Consider the following 18464-nt stretch of genomic DNA (forward strand, 5'->3'; position numbering starts at 1 on the left):
AACATCCATATGGGAACGTCTGTTATAGTAGACTGCACAAAACTAATCCGATGTTAGTTGGAAGAGCTGAGTACCTCCTCACCCCTTAACATAAACTTTGCCAATTCTTCAGGTGTACTGTATTATGAAAATATCAATATTAATTCTTACTTATAATCAGCTGCCTAGGGGGCCTAGGCCCCCCTCAAGAATCAGATAAATAATGATAATGCGGGTCTATCTACACGAATCCTTAGAGTCTCATAATGATTTAATACTTTTCTTTATCAGCAGTAGTATAATTCCTTCTACAGTATCAACAATGTAGCAAAATTGCCTTGAAAGTATGGATACGGGTACAGAGTAATAAATAATATATTTTTCTCTGTGGTATAGTTTGAATACAGAATGGGTACACTTATTGATCAGAGCACAATAAGTGAGTTATTGAATAAATTTCAATGTGAGAATTAACAAGTTGCAAGATGTCACAGTGAAAGCAAAAGAAAGGGCACAATCAGACAATCAAAAATGTATGTAAAGGGTTGTTGAGAATTATGGGAACAGCTTGACGTATCTTTAGCTTTCTAACTGAAAGTTATTTTCCAATTAGAATATGATTCCCAATGAAATTGTCATTGTAAAAGAAAAATTTATCTTTTTCCATGATTTTTAAGAAATCTGTTTCAGTGTGTTCCTACTCTAGGGCCTCTCTGTAGACCCATATTTCTAATAAATATTCCATGATTGAATTTAATAACTAATAATGTATACCTATGTTTGTATTGATACTTCAACCACATTTGTATAAAATTGGAAAAAATGAAGCATATAATAACATCTTCTAATGTAACATTTATGGGGAAAAACCCAGGTCCCTCTATCCTTTGGGGGTATTCCTCCCCCCCCAATACCTCTTGGTTTTTGCCCCCCCCCCTTTAGCAGTTTGGTGAAATGGCACCACTGAAGTTGAATGAAATCAAGTTCAATTATTGTATGGTAATTGTATGGCAAGATTACGATACTTATGAGCTCTACTTAGAAATGGATTGTGAAACAAGATAATTGTACTGGAATGTAATAAACTGTGATATTTTCATGATTATATAAAAGCAATTAAGCCATTCATTTCAATCATTGAGAGAAAAACCAATAAGATGCTCATATTATCTTCTCAAATCTTAATACATTAACAATACACTACCGGTAATTCACGTGTAAATAATACTGATGTGGTCGATTTCAATGAACATTGAATGAAATGTTTGTTTTCTTCTAAATGTCTATACTTGAGCATTCTGTTAATTTCGAACAGAGATCACTTTTACGAAGTTTTCTCAGATGATGCAGCAATCACTGAGGAATATCCAACACATAACTCAATAATCCAGGAGAGAGCCATCTAAAATTAGAACTATTAGTGGAATATTGCTAAATTATTAGTGTTTTTCAATAAATTATTAATCCCATAAATGTCTCTCAATTTAATGATAAGTTATGGAGTTCCAAATATTATAATATTTTTCGCATTCCCATTTTTCTTTTTTTTTATATTTGAATCGCTTCATTTGGGTCACTCGTTGTTTAGTCGAATATAGTATTTAATAGTATTATTCAGGTATATCTATCACATAAATCTCTCTCAGCAGCTACTATATAAACGCTTAAAATAGGTTGCTAGGGAACGATAATGATAAGAATATGTGATGAATAATCTATCCTGTTCTAGGCGAGCAATATTTCTGTATCACAGATATCCAAAAACTTCAACACTAAAATAAGAATATCTTAGAAACGGTTTGATATATTTATGAGCGATTTCCACCATTCATTGTCTCTTGAAATTCTTTATTATTTGAATCTTGTATTAAAACCTTCCCATAGAAAATTTTTGATTCAATGTGGCGGAACGAAGATGGCAGACCAAAATTTGAAGCTACCTACAGAATTGTTTTTCAATTTGAATAAGAATCCCAGTGGAGCCCACTGTTATATTATCTTTGGAAAAGGAACATTAAGCTGTTTTCCTATTAATATTACGCTGTAGGCCTACGTGAATCCATAGAACTTCATAGGTTTCTCCGTTTGGGTAAATGATTCAGAAACAGAATTCAAATTTTGTTAAAAATCAATAATACCAAAGACATAGCAACTGCCATCACAATTTGTATCATTAATATTACGCGTATGCTACTGAAGGATAATAGTCAGGCAGACACACAGGAGCAAGTTATTTTGTCCCATGCAGTACTTTCAATGTTACTTTTATATCCTGAAAAAGGACGAAGAAGTGAGTAAAATATTTTGTTGTTCAACGAACTTGACCTGTAAAAAGGTTCGAAGAGTGTGTGTTCAAAATTTGAAGCTGATTGATCAACTCTTTCTAAAGTTATTGTAGTGCATTCAAACAAACAAGCAAACCCACAGACTGGCTACAACTTTGAACTTGAGTAAAAAGTAAGAACTTGCTAACGCTCGTTCAACAAATATTATTGAGAGAACAACGGGCGGTATTATCAAGTTGGGAGCACATAACTTGAAGGAGTAAAATTATTTCAGTGTAGGGGATTGTGTATTTCACAAGAGAGTGTGGTTCTGAGGGATATAGGCCTATAGTGAGAAAGTGAAGAAGTGAGGATTTAATTGAATTGCAGTTTTAGTTTTTTTTTTGCACGGCCGGCCCTCTCTCACATTCAACCATCAACCCTCCAGTACGATGCTACATCAACTATATTATACAATCCTACTCGGTGGAATGGGGGAATTCACAATATTACAAGCAAGAGTTGATAGTAATGAATATTATTGACACAAAGAAATTTACAAATCTAGGCATGGGAAAGTCAAATTCAAGATAGGTTGTAGATAATTATGTCTGAAGCATTGTTTGAAATAATAACAAAACCCTGAGGGGTTTTGAAGAAAGGAGAGCATTAGCACACAACCGGGTAAGAGAGAGAGTTAGAGAGAGAGAGAGAGAGAGAGAATGAGAGAGGAAGCAATAGAACTAAATAAGGTTGAGATAAGATACAATGTCACGCAGGAGTATTGTCCAATGGTGGTCACACACACACACACTTCTACAGTCACACTAAGTTCTAAAAAGAATATTTCAAAGAAAGTACAGTCTGTGACAAAATTGAAACCGGTTTACTTCCAAGCTATTCTGACATAAGCGTCAAAAGCTGATAGCGACAACCAGAGACTGTTTTCCAGGTAGAGAAATTAGTCACGGACTCGCCCCGCCAAAACAAGACACTTCTTTTTCAGCACAAGAACGACAAAAGTGGCCACCACCAAAACAAGACTGATTTTCAGTGCTAGGATGGATGTGTCTGACTTTGACGGTGGTGTATCCTGACATCGCCCCGATGCAAAGCCTCAAGTCATCATTCTTATCAAACATGCACCTGCCACTCACATTAAACTGTTGACGTCTTGTTCATCTGACTCCACTAAGTATCTTAATGAGTAACGACTAGTATTAACTAACTTATTGCATAAGCACAAAGCATACATTTTGTTAGGTACAAAAAATCACATTCATATTAGGTGTACTTCGTCTATAACAAGACCAACTGGATAACAGACCCTAACCATCCATTCAAGATGGCGCGGGTAGTAAATAAATACTGCATAATCTAGATTGCTACCAACAGACCCAACTCCCACCTGATCAAATTTTGCCACTTGGAGTATGCAGTATTCACCTACGGCCCACACCATTTTGAATCGAGGGTTGGGGTCTGTTATCCAGTTGGTCTTGTTATAGACGAAGTACACCTAATATGAATGTGATTTTTTGTACCTAACAAAATGTATGCTTTGTGCTTATGCAATAAGTTAGTTAATACTAGTCGTTACTCATTAAGATACTTAGTGGAGTCAGATGAACAAGACGTCAACAGTTTAATGTGAGTGGCAGGTGCATGTTTGATAAGAATGATGACTTGAGGCTCGAGAAGTCAATTAATCATTTAATTATTATTTGTTTTCAAATGAAAAAACCGTTAAATTTTCTAATTGGAATATTTAGCTTTCAATATTCTAGCTTTAAGAAGTATAAGTCAATATTTGACTTGGCTATATGCGAATCTTTGGGTTTAAATTCATTACCATTCCTTAGGAATTTGAGCCATGAATTCTCAGGCACAAGCATACCTTTTCTATTTCTTATTATATAGATATACAGAAATTATTGAACTTTTCTTTGGACGCGGAAATTATGATGAAACGTTTCTCAAGATGAAAATTGTGGAGAAACGATTCTCTGGACAAAAATTGTGGATGATGAATTCCACTAACCGGATATCCTTTCCTGACAGTTTTTCTGTTCTTTCCGGTATAGTCGATTCGTTCAACGAAGTCTAAGTAGGTGTCAACCCAGTAGATGTGTTCATTCGGCAAGTCTACTGTCAAACCGTACGGATAGACGATTTTCTGGTGAACGAGAGTGCGTCTCTTTGTACCATCCAGCTGAGCTCTCTCTAACTTTGGACTAGTCATACCCCATTTCGTGAAAAACATGTACCTGCAATCACAGCAAATGACAATCTATTATATAGCAGAGTAAAAAGTGCATTTTGTAATACAATAGCAATACCATAAGCTACTCTATCGCCAGAGCATTGGCAATATTAGGAATTTCAACCAATTCCTGAATTAAAGCAACTTTTTACATTGATGGCAGTATCACATGTGGATTTCTTGAGTGAGATTTTACACTTTCACGGCTTCAAAGAACAATTGCCTACAGCCTGCCTTTCATAAATGATTGACTAAGAGAGAAACACCTGCAAGACACAGGTACTTTTTCAGTCATGTAACTAAAAACATCACTTCATGTTTGCCTGAAGGCTACTTACTTACTCAGCGCATATCATATTCTAAGGAGTTCATTGCTTTGGAGAACAAAAAACCCATTTATGAAAAAACAAAATTGCTCTCATTACATCCATTCATGAATAGCACAGGACTACTTAGAGTCAGTGGTAGACTGCAAAATTCTGATTTGCCCTTTGAAAAATAACATCAAATTATACTTCCACCTGAACATCATTTAACTCTCTTGATTATTGACAATAAACATCAACGACTATTGTATGCTGGCTCACAATAATTGTAATGATTGTATAATTCATAAGTGCATTCGATGCTTTAGATTCGAGGAGAGCTCAATATCAACTCATGGGTAAATGCCATCACTGATGGTTCAAGTCGTATTTAAGTTTATTTACATAACCCACAGTCCACTAAGAATGGTATATTTTTAAACACATGCCTGGACTATGCTGTATTTCTTAAGAAACAACAAGACGTCACAACAAGATCAAGGCATATGTATGTGTTTTCATTTGTTTCACTACAAGAGCTATAAATTTAGAGTTAGCTAGTGATCTTTTCAAAGAATAATTTTTCGTTGCACTTCGTGGATTTGTGTCTGGAAGAGGGAACTGCGCCAATATCTATAGTTATAATGGTACTAATTTTGTAGGAGACATAATACAACTAACATACTTGTATTAAATGTTGACGAGAGGAGGTACTACAATATCAGAGAATCTATCAACTGTATCATGTCAGTTATGATAGATGATAATCTATAATAGAATAATCTTAAATAGAAAGTTGGCAAAATTGAACCCCTTCATCCAGGAACTGATGATGTTGTTGTTGCTGACTGACAATAATTTGATTAAACGTCATATAACTATAGTGTGCCATACCAGAAGTTTCATTCATTTATTTATTCATAGACAATAGATACAGGTGAAAACAACAGGCATTCGCCCAAAATTGCTATTAGCCTTCATTTAAAATGAACAGTCCAGAGGTTATGCGGAGTTCATGATTTGATTTAAACACAATTTCAAGTTCAAAAACAATGTATCAACTAGAATTTCGAATTTATGAATGACGGTCAACTATTCATTATGTTTACAATTTCATATTTTTAAATAAATTTCACATTTATTTAATATATTTCACATTCATTTAATATATATTTCACATTTGATTAATATATTTCTTTATTGAAAGCTTGATATTTTTGAGAGCGGTATGTTGAGACTGTATACAGCGCATTTAGCAGCAGAACTCTTATGTTTAGTAGAGTAGCAAGCAGATGCTCAGTATGATGAGAGACTTTCCTATGAATGGAGCATTGTTTACATTGTGCGTTTTTATATCTCAATACAAATCATTCTCTAGTCAGTTGCATAACCTACTGTTCACTGGTTGGTCCTCTGGGCCGAAATCGGGTATAGGTGGCTTTGCTTTAATTCAATGTTTAAGCTAGTGGACTGTACATTATGTAAATAAACTGGAATGAAATATGATGTAGAGGTCCCCTTTTGAATATGAAGTATCAAATACTCTAATGAATTATGCTTCAAATAATCTTCCTAGCTGCTGGAATCCAGTAGTTGGTCTGAAGTGAGTGAATTCATTATTGTGAGCTAGCATGCATTAGTCAAAGATATTCATTGTTAATGATCAAATAGGTTAAATGATGTTCAGATGAAAGAATAATTGATGTTTTGTTTCAAAGGGCAAATCATAATTTTTCGCCACACTTGGATGTAATGAGCTGGTTTACGTGCGTCATATGGACGCCGAAAGTGATTGTTTTCCGACCAGGCCGGTAAAACTTTACGGCCCTAGGGCTGTAAAATGACCTTGAATAACAGCTGATCGTGTCCGATCTCACAAATCATAGAGAGATAATCTCATAACGACTGTAATAATCTATATAATTATGTATAGTGAATCGCGGTATTATGTCTATAATATATTTTATAAATTACTGTTTCATAATTTAATATTTATAAATAGCCTCAACAATATAATGTTGGCTGCATTGTCCATTGTCAGAAAGGTACGTATCGCTAGTATTTAAAAGTGAAGAATCGAATTTGAAATCAAAGTACAATAATTGTATCAATATTTAAAAGTAATAATAATTATTAACAATTATTGTTTCTTTTTATTATCGAATTCCACTTCTTAATGCATTACAATCAACAATAATAATAAGAAAATACAGCAGAGTTCTGAAGTTTAAGGTAAGCCTACTGGTGAAACTCATCCTTGACTGAAAATTCCTAGTAATTTTTCCGAAATTCATTATTAAAACTGTTAGATAATATTTTTCTTCAATATTAAACCATATAGAGAAAACATTAGGCCCACTCAAGACTGAATCTTCGAATGTTTTCTCTATGATTTAACTATTTTCAGAGCAATATTTTGTTGTGAAAATGCCGGCAAACCGGCTTCAAATTTGCCGCTATACACTATATTATAGTAGTAGCCTAGATACGTTACCTGACTTAATTCAGAGTGAAAATTTTATTGTGAGACAGATAATATATTAATTTTAATAATATAAGTCATGAGCCAAAGTCTGTTGTACGCTTTTTAGGAGTGAAGTAAACTTTAGAAGTCTAGTTTTTCACATTACAGTATTACGTGTCTGCTAAATCTTATGAGTCAGGCGCCTTCGTTCAACAATACGCAATGGCCGAGAGCGTAAAGGCGTAATACATCAGTACTCATAATTCGGTGATTAACATGATCAGGGTTCGAGTCTCGGTCAATGACATTTTTTTTGTCGATGAATTTCGACTTTTATTAGCTATTTCTTATATTAGTTACCGTACTTACTTTTTTTTTAAAATTTCAATCAATTTTTTAGATATATTTTGAGTAATTTGAGACAAAACTGTGAAACATGCAATTATATTAATTTTTTTCATCACATTATTTAAAAATAGTAATGAAAATTCTATTCATCCATTTATCCATGAGATATTGCACCGGGCGCTTTGCGCTTTGCGCCCGGTGCAATATCTCATGGATAAATGGATGAATTATTATTTATTTTGGAAGTATTATTTATAATATTGTATTATAAGGCCAGATTGCACAAAAGTCTGTTAAATATTTGAGATTAAATGTCATGAGAACCAATCAGAATAGACTGTAAATACAAACAATTTGAATGTACATTTGACCTCTCAGAAAAAAAGTAGTAGAATCTGCTAGAGGATTCATGTTCTCAAACAATCATAACTGCACATTCAACTTCTATTTAAATAATAAAGAATAAAATAATAGAGATTTGTTGTATAAAAAGTATAATGATTGTATAATTTATTTCATGTGAAAAACAAAGAATTAACTGTCAATAATGCTTATTTTTTATAATTTAATATGTATTTATGTATCTAGTATAATTAAATAGGTATTTGAATTATCAATAAATGATCATTTCTATAACTTGTTATGAATTTATTTTGTAGTTTTGATACCGAACAATAGAATACAATGATACTATCATAACCTCATTAACATTGTATGATTTATAGTAGCATAACCTTAAAATTTTGCTTTCAAAATTGCCAACTTAACATTATTATTACCCTATATTTTTTTTTGGTGTGGCGAAAAATAGCGTTCGCAACATGGGCAAAAATGTTTTTCCGGCCTCGGACTTGAAAACCGATTTCGAGCCGGAAAAGTCTCATTTTCGGCCCTAGGTGCGAAATATACTATTGCAGTCTACCACTGATCTAAGTAGACCTGTGCTATTCATGAATGGATGTAGTGAGAACAATTTTTAATTTTTCAGAAATGGGTTTCATGTTCTCCAAAGCAATGATCAATGAACTTCAATTATTCTAAACTAAGCCAGCATACAATGTAATCCACATAAATAAAGAGATCTATATTCTCAGGCTGAATCCTTACAATAGAAATATTGTCGTGAAATGCTTTGATGAGACAACCTTATTGGTTCCAATGTACTATTCAGTTAATTTTATGTGAGAAATGATCATTTTAGTGACCTCATTAGGCTCCCACAATTTTATAAATATGAAGAAAACTGTGAAATTTTCTGCCATGTTTTCCCCGGTAACAAAACAATTGTAGAACGACGTTTGAAGGAACTTTTCCACTATGAAATAAAGACAGATAAGGATATTTTCTTTAAAAAAACAGGTTTCAATGCTCAAGGCATAATCAAATCATGATGCAACTGCTAATGATGTATTTATTGATTACAAGATCAAGGAAGACTACAGGCATTACACTCTAATCAGTCTTCAGTGCTATTTACGATCAAATCGAGCATATAACTGAGATGCCTTGAGCATTGAAACCTGGGGTTTGTTGAAATGAAAACTTATTAAATGAACCGACAACAGAGTTCAATTAATTATTGGTTTACTATTCGGTTGGGAGGAATCAGCCTGGAAGGCTCCTGCAACAGACGAAAGATACTAACCCCTTGGTCGGATCCAACGCGATCGCCCTCGGCTTACTCAGTTCGACATCTATGATGATCATGCAGTGCTTGATGTTTGCCGTGCAGATGTAGATCATCTCCCTGAGATCGTCGAGGAAGTACCAGTTGCCTGACACCCAGTCCAGGGCGATATGTGTATCCGCCGTCAACTGAAACACCTTGTGCTTGGGCAATAACCACCTCCGCTCCAGGCTATCGACAGGGGCGCAGCTCAGTTGATTGGCGCCGTTGATGAAGCAAACTGTCCGATTGCGATGGTTGAACTCGATGGCTAGAGTTTGCAGACGCACCACTTGTTCGCCTGGCAGACGCGATCCGTTCAGAAGCAGGCGGCCGATTTCCGAGCTGCTGCTGTAGATGAGAGTGGGTGGTTCGCTGGCTGGCTCTAAATGAATAGATAGATAAATAATAATGAATAAATGAATATGAAAATCCCATAAATAAATTATGTTTTTGTGTAGTTGATATTGTGGTAATTATACATATTAAATAAAAATACTAAGAAATTATCAAAAACCACAGATTTCTGTGATCACAAAAAATCTATGATTTGGTTTTTGACAATTTCTTAGTCTTTTTATTTAATAAATTATGTATTTTTCTGAGTTACTCAATAGTTTATTAAACATTTTCAAATCATTATTCCTGGACCAAAAATGAAGTGACGAAGCAGTGTGTGATTACATAACCTCAACTTTTGGACAACATTAACATTTTATCGAAATTTTTGGAAAGAAATAGTACAGGCTCAGCCTAGTTTTTCCTCCAATGTCATAATATTGTAGTATGATTATAGTGTTTTATACAATAAATGAAATGAATGAATGAATGAATGAATTAACAAGTGAAAAGTGTAGCAAATGCTTATGTCAATAAATGTGAACCTGATTTGTTTGATACTGTAAAATTCATGTCATTTCTGAGAGGAATGAGAGTGAAGTATATGAGTGTTGAACAGTTCAGATTCCAAACTCAGCTTTACCAAACCTAACTAACCTTATCGCCATAAGCACATTTAGTGCAATACAGCCCTGACTGATACTATACAATAAATACTAAATGCATTAACAGTTGGGTCTTTTTTTCAGGCGTGACAGAGGGAAACTGGAATTTAGAACTGATATCAGGAATAAATTCATAGAATTGTACATTTTTCTAAGATTTCAAGTGTGAATATTCTTTTGAAAAGTGAAAGTTACATAACCTAAATTTTGATTTGGACTGTGATATAAATTGGAAAACAGTTTTGGGCATAAGTCTGATGTGCCTTTCGTTAAGTAATTGTACTTGATAAAATAGATGAATAAAACTATTGTTATATTAACGGAAAGGCAAGTATTGTGCTTTTTCAATCAAAAATGTCAAAAAGTGCCTCTTTAATTTTTAAGATGACATTGGAACGATATGCACATTAGGCGTTTATAGCTTGTAATGAAAACTGGAATGATAGGGTAGCAAGCCTTGGGGAGACAGTGAATTCTTTTTCGATTTTCTTCTTTAGTTCATGGATTGTTGCAGGACTTGCACCACAGTAGCCTAATACTAGAGGGATTATAACCCCAGACAATTGCTTTTGATTAAAATTACTAATCAGAAACCAAATTTATTTTTCTGGTTCAGAAACCAGTTAGCTTAACAAGGAAATTGTTTCAAATTTCAGTTTTTGGTCATAAATAACACAGAAAAAATTCATTGAAAAGCAGGTCCCTAGTTTTATTAATTTATTTGAATAAAACGAGATGAACATCACAGTAAACCAAATGGTACTTACCATTGACAGCAAAACATCTTGTTCCATTCTGACGGTAGCCTTTGACACAATAGCAAGTGAAAGAGCCTTGTGTATTGTTGCATAGCTGGTCACATGTTCCATCAACAAGGCACTCATTCTCATCTGCAATACAAAACATTATTGATAAAATAATTACTCAATAATTGATTCAACTTAACAATTACGGAAAAGAGAAAACAGGATTTAGGTCTAAGCATCTAAATTTCCGAAATTTGGTCGATTGAATTTTCCAGATTGAAGAATCTTTGTTCAAAGATTTTGTTCACATCAGCGATTCTCACTTGCATAGAGATGAACTGAAATTGGAGTTTAATTTTAATTCATAAATAACACATCGATTCAGAAACACTTAATCAATGTTGAAGTAAAATCTTGTTGTACTTTTCATCAGCTACGTAAAAAAATTGATTGATAGAGTCATTAGTCACACATTGATCCACAAACTCTGACATGTTTGTCAAGTTACAATTTCACAAGAATTGTAATATTGTTTTAATGAGGATTGGGCTGAAGTAATTAGTGAAACAAGGGACTTAAATGCAAACTTTTCTCTCTCATTCTACAATGCGCACAACGTTTTTCCTCTATCTACACCGTCATTTTGGATGGTTCTTCATTTGAAATAGAAGCATAAGTTTTCATTTCTAGAAACATGGAACCATCAATTTTGATGAAACATTGAATGTGAAATGAATTGAAAATACCTTTTAGTAGTGCTTACAAGTTTGAAGCCTGGGAAGATGGTCAACCAGATCGGAAGCTACCAGCCAATAGCTCTGCTTAGCTCAGTTTAAAAATTGCTAGAAAGGCCACTTTATAAGTAGGATAGTAGGATAAGCACAGCAATTCTTGAGACAGTCCCTATTGAGCAAGCAGGCTTCAGGCCAGAGCGCAGTTGTGATGATCAAGTCTTGGCACTGACAACACTCATTGAGGCTGGATATCAGAGGCAGAGAAAAACAGCTGTAGATTTGAAGGCAGCATATGATACAGTTTGGCGAGAAGGTATGAGATATAAAATGTTGAAAGTTATTCCATGTCAACATATAGTGAGACTTGTCTACAATATGCTGAAAACAGATCCTTCCAGGTTTTCATTGGGCATGGGATGAGTCGAACAAGAAGGCTTGACAATGGTCTGCCAGAAGGATCTGTCCTGGCTCCTCTCCTCTTCAACCATTATGTCTCAGACCTGCCTAGAGTCGAATCCAGAGTATTTGTAAATGCAGATGATTTGGCTTTGGCTACACAGATTGGTGACCTTAGGACCGGAGAGGAGACACTAACAAGTGACTTAGCTGTCCTGGCAGACTACTGTTCTAAATGGAGGCTATGTCCCATACCTGGGAAAACTGAAGTATCAGCCTTCCATCTACCTGGAAAATGCTGAGCTGAGGGTCTCAATGAATGGTGCTGCCTTGAAACATAATAAGTTCCCGAAATATCTTGGCATCACCCTGGACAGGACCCTCTCTTTTAATCAGCACCTAAGGAGTGTAGCAGCCAAGTTGAAGACAAGGAACAACATCATTTGGAAACTATGCGGCACAACTTGGGGCTCATCTTCCTCAACTCTGAGGTGCTCTAGTGTGGGCCTGGAGTATGCTGCTGCTGAGTACTGCGCCTCTTCCTGGATCAACAGTTGTTACACTAATCTTGTAGATGTGCAACTGAACAATTCAATGCGCATAATTTCGGAAGCCTTACGATCCAATCTAGTTTCTTGGCTCCCAGTGCTCAGTGGCATATCCCCACCTCCTCTTCGCAGAACACAAGCTCTCCTTCGGCTCTATCGAAGAATTTGCTTGGCTCTATCGGAGAATTTGCTCCAATAAACTACTCTCCATCCATCAGGACATTCCAGACTTCGTGGTTTGGTTTTTTATTAAATATAAATTTTTTGTTATTCATTATATCCACTGATTATTATTTGCAGCTAGTTTTATAATTGTATGGATTTATCAAATTTGATTGTAATGAAAAATGAAAACAATAAATTTGAATTTGAATTTGAATTATATAGAAGGGAGTTAATGTCCAGAAGACCAGCGATCAGGATGGCAGAGCAATTAAGAGACGAGAGGTTCTCTCTGACCAGAAGATGGAGAGAGGAAGCGCCCCCAGGAATGCCAGAGAGCTTTTTCTCAGGCAATGGGCCTCCTAGTTTTGAGCTTTCCCAGCTCATCTGGGTGGCACTTAACAGAGTTCGATCTAAACATGGGAGATGTTTTTTTTTTTAAATGGGGATTTGCAGACCCCAATTATTTGACTGTGAGGCGATGGAGCAGACAATGCGCCACATCATATTTGAATGTGAGAGACGTGCCTACCTGGGTGCGGCTACCGACATTACTGTAGCCAGTCCCCAGGCGATACAGTACATTTCAATCCTTGCCGTGAACTTATAACAGTGTGAAATTTTCTTAATTTTGACAAAAATGCCATAAGCTAAATAAATAATAGTTCGAAAGATATTTGTAATGTAGTTGACAGGTAATGTTACATGCAAAAAATATACATGCAATAAGTATAATCACTCACCCAGACATCGACTACCAACAGGTATCTTTCCAATCGGACAGAAGCAATTCACTTCTGTCCGATTTTCTGAAGAAATTCCATGAGGTTTACATCCATGAGAACAGTTCAGATCTTGGCACGCTTTAATGCCTTCCTCTGCAAAAAGATAAAATATTGAAAATAACAACTGCAAGGAAATTGTAATAAAAACATTCAGAACAAACCTTAAAGCTTGAATCCATCCATTTAATCACACAGCCCACGGATTCTGTGAAGCTGTATTTTGAAAATATGTATCATATCAGACACCAGGGGCTGTATCAGTAGGGAGGCGCTCCGACGGACACTGACATTTTCAGGAAAATTTAATAATTAAAAAGTTTCAAAAACTCATTTTTCAGTTTTTAATACTATATTCAATAGTAAAGACAAGACGGATGGTCTTAAACGTTAAAATGTGCCGCTGCCGCTGAGGAAGCAATACGATCGATGTTCAATCATTAAGCCGAGCTTTGATATCGTTGAACGTGGTAACACTGTACAACGAGTATTACAAGCTGCAGTCTGTAGATACATAAATTTGCGTTCAATCCTACCGCCGCAGTGTGGGATGGTTACTTGTCCGAGTCAGACTGTGCGCAGAGAAATAATAGAAGTTTTTTGGGAATGCGAACGGCCTCAGAGGCCCTTCCACCCAGAAATCGTCGGCTTGGTGTCATCCAATGAGCGATCAGGGAAAAAGTAGTCCACTGAGCGATCCATTGTTCAAAATAACAATAAGGATAGGCAGGCGCTATAAATGGGAGGACTTGGGTGTCATTCATCATCAGGGACAGTGATGGAGGAAGGCAACAAGCGTATTTGTATACTCGCTATACGATATTGATGATGATTGAATCAGTACCTACCACCTCCCATAAAAAGGAATCATTTGTTAAAGAGTATAGTAATAGAAAACTATTTCTTTTCAATTGAAAGCATTATCTAATTTTTTAAAACATATTTTGAAGCATGGATAATTTTTTTCTCTATTGATGTATAAAACCAGGAAACAAGCAATGTAACAAATTTATTCAAGCATAACTAACTGATTGCAACTCTCACCAGCGGGCAAGAGTAGATGCTATTTACTGATGCTCGAGGGTTTTTTTACAACTTTTCTCAACTCCTCCTCCCTCCCCCCGCACCCATCTTATGTACCTATGCAGCTAATAGGGCCTACTATGCCAATGTTAGATTATTTAAAAGTAAGTTGGTCGGCAGGAGCACCAAGATAACAATATATAAAACATTGGTGCGTCCAGTGGCAACATATATGACAGAAACTTGGGTGATGAATATGGCTGACAAAAATGCGTTAAAAATCTTTGAAAGATCCATACTAAGAAGCGGTCCCGTTCAGGTTAATGAGCAGCAATGGCGAATAAGAAAAAATGAGGAAATAGAAGCATTGATAAAAGGATAAAATATAGTGCAATTCATTAAAGCCCAAAGAATAAGGTGGTTGGGGCATGTGATGAGGATGAGTGAGGCTAGAATGCCAGAAATAGTTTTTAATAGCAAGTTGCACAGCAGAAGAAAGAAAGGTAGGCCAAGGAACAGGTGGGTGGACCAAGTGATGGATGACCTGAGAAAGATGGGGGTAAGAAGATGGAAGGAAAGAGCCATGAACAGGGAAGAATGGAGGTGTGTTGTGAAGGAGGCCAGAGCTCACCTAGGGCTGTAGCGCCAGATAAAGAAAGAATAGAAAACTATTTCTTTCCAATTGAAAGCATTATCTAAGCATTATCGAAAAGAATAGAAAACTATTTCTTTTCAATTGAAAGCATTATCTAATTTTTTAAAACATATTTTGAAGCATGGATAATTTTTTTCTCTATTGATGTATAAAACCAGGAAACAAGCAATGTAACAAATTTATTCAAGCATAACTAACTGATTGCAACTCTCACCAGCGGGCAAGAGTAGATGCTATTTACTGATGCTCGAGGGTTTTTTTACAACTTTTCTCAACTCCTCCTCCCTCCCCCCGCACCCATCTTATGTACCTATGCAGCTAATAGGGCCTACTATGCCAATGTTAGATTATTTAAAAGTAAGTTGGTCGGCAGGAGCACCAAGATAACAATATATAAAACATTGGTGCGTCCAGTGGCAACATATATGACAGAAACTTGGGTGATGAATATGGCTGACAAAAATGCGTTAAAAATCTTTGAAAGATCCATACTAAGAAGCGGTCCCGTTCAGGTTAATGAGCAGCAATGGCGAATAAGAAAAAATGAGGAAATAGAAGCATTGATAAAAGTATAAAATATAGTGCAATTCATTAAAGCCCAAAGAATAAGGTGGTTGGGGCATGTGATGAGGATGAGTGAGGCTAGAATGCCAGAAATAGTTTTTAATAGCAAGTTGCACAGCAGAAGAAAGAAAGGTAGGCCAAGGAACAGGTGGGTGGACCAAGTGATGGATGACCTGAGAAAGATGGGGGTAAGAAGATGGAAGGAAAGAGCCATGAACAGGGAAGAATGGAGGTGTGTTGTGAAGGAGGCCAGAGCTCACCTAGGGCTGTAGCGCCAGATAAAGAAAGAATAGAAAACTATTTCTTTCCAATTGAAAGCATTATCTAAGCATTATCGAAAAGAATAGAAAACTATTTCTTTTCAATTGAAAGCATGATCTAATTTTTTAAAACATATTTTGAAGCATGGATAATTTTTTTCTCTATTGATGTATAAAACCAGGAAACAAGCAATGTAACAAATTTATTCAAGCATAGCTAACTGATTGCAACTCTCACCAGCGGGCAAGAGGAGATGCTATTTACAGGTGCGAGCATTTTTTTACGACTTCCACCCCTGCTCCTGCCGCACCACCCCTGCTCCATAGAAGGAGAAGAACCTCTCTCTCACTCCCTCCCCTTGGTTATGATTTCTTAATCCCCTTGGATTCCTCTCTTGGTTATGTTGAGTGAGTAAACGTGTGTCAGTTCGGCTCCATCTTCTAACAGATATTTTGTGGGGTTATACAGTTCAATTCACTTCAAATTATACATCTAGTTATTCAGTTTCTCGAGCTTAATTCAATAGTGAAATTATATTTTTGATTAACTCACACTCTTTTCATTTATCTTGAAAAAACATTCCTAATTCTTCAGTCTACCTTCTCGCCTGTAAAAGTGTAATCCACCTAACGGTACATGATGGTTCGACTGAACAGAGGCACGCCAAAGAATGAGGTCAATGCTCCAAAGCCAGGGCCAGCTATTTCTGGATCACTGTCTGAATTATTCGTCAGCAAATCGAGGAATCTGTGCATCATGCCGTTTCTATGGCTGTGAAGTCTATTTTTGAGGAACTTCAGGCATTGAAGGAGGAGAACAAACAGCTGCACGATAGAATTCGTGAGCTAGAGGTGTCTTGTCACCTGAAGGTCGACGACCTCGAGCAATACGGGCGCCAACATTCAATACATATTTTTGGGATCCCGGAGAGCGACAAAGAAGACACGGACCTGCTGGCGCTTGATGTCTTCAACAAGAATCTGAATGTGCCCGTGACTCTGGCAGATGTCAACTGCTCGCATCACGTTGGAAGGCATCAACCACCTCAACAAGGGCAAGCGAAACCTAAGGACTGACCCATTTTATACTGAATCATTATCTCTATTCTTACTAATAATTATTACATCTCTTACCAAAATTATTTCCATAATTAATAATTTTTGAAATGCTGAATTTCAAATAAATTGGATGATTAACATACGTTATAGATATGGATGTAATCTATAGGTAAAGATAGTAATCTCTTCTATATTAGGTGTACATAATGATATCTTCTACTGTTGCCACAGCTCAAACAATAGAAGCTAATGTGTGAAGAATTATTGATAGAACAGAGGGGTGGGTAGTCTGTTCATATGCTTATACAGGGGCTGTGTTTCATTTAATGTTATCTTAGACATTCATCACTAAAATATTACAGTTCTCAATTTACTACTTTTATCATTATTGCAACTCCCAATAGTTAATTATACTTCTAATACTATATAATATTTTTCACACTTCACCGTTCAATCCTATTTAAAACTCATCTAAAATAATCTAGCACTTTCTCCATCGTCTCCTCTACTTCTTATTTTTCTTTCTCATTTCTCTTCTTGATCTTATATTTATAATGATTACTTGAAAATTGTTGTTTGCGATGATGATTATTATTCTTTTCTATTCTTCTTCTTCTTCTTCTTCTTCTTCTTCTCTTCTTCTTCTTCTTCTTCTTCTTCTCTTTCTTTTTCTTTTCTTCTTCTTCTTCTCTCCTTGATTAATTCAAGATCACAATATGATGTTCTATTTCTTATTCTATAGTTCAGTTTCATAAGTTCTTCTCAATTTGTGCACATTCCTTCTTTCTCTCCTTTTCTTCCCTATTATTATCATTATTTTCCCTGTGATTTTTCCACTAGCTATCCAGCATGTTCAAATGTTTATTTCTCTTTCTATATCTATTTATCTTTCTACCCTTTTCTCTTTCTATCTGATTACCTACTAATATCCATATATTATATTATAATATCCATATATTTATCCATATAATATCCGATTCTTTCCAACATTAAATCATACTATTCCTCTTCAATTTTATGCAAATATTATTCATTATCAGTTGTATTATGTATCTTTTCTCTATTGATAACTTTCTTCAAAGATTTTTCATTTTTCTGCTGGCTTTTTCTTCTCTTTTTCAGTTTTTACTGGATCCTATTTCGCTCTATCTCCACCATGAACATGATCTTCCACTACTGGATTCCATCTCTCTCTATCTCCACTTGGACTCGATTTTCCACCACTGGATTCCATCTCTCTCT

At 35.5% G+C, this 18464-nt stretch overlaps 1 protein-coding gene across 2 annotated transcripts in view; it reads right to left on the reverse strand.

The window, feature by feature from the left end:
* LOC111049300 (low-density lipoprotein receptor-related protein 1) overlaps positions 1 to 18464 on the reverse strand; it is a 189847-nt gene that overhangs the window by 69760 nt on the left and 101623 nt on the right. For both annotated transcript variants that reach the window (XM_039441555.1, XM_039441554.1), the window contains exons 5-8: positions 13623 to 13757; positions 11061 to 11183; positions 9269 to 9674; positions 4285 to 4510 (exon numbers count right to left, since the gene is read on the reverse strand). In XM_039441555.1, coding sequence (XP_039297489.1) covers positions 4285 to 4510; positions 9269 to 9674; positions 11061 to 11183; positions 13623 to 13757 — 890 coding nt within the window. The remainder of the gene's footprint in view (positions 1 to 4284; positions 4511 to 9268; positions 9675 to 11060; positions 11184 to 13622; positions 13758 to 18464) is intronic.

The sequence above is a fragment of the Nilaparvata lugens genome, chromosome X (assembly GCF_014356525.2).
Source record: "Nilaparvata lugens isolate BPH chromosome X, ASM1435652v1, whole genome shotgun sequence".
NCBI lineage: Eukaryota > Metazoa > Arthropoda > Insecta > Hemiptera > Delphacidae > Nilaparvata > Nilaparvata lugens.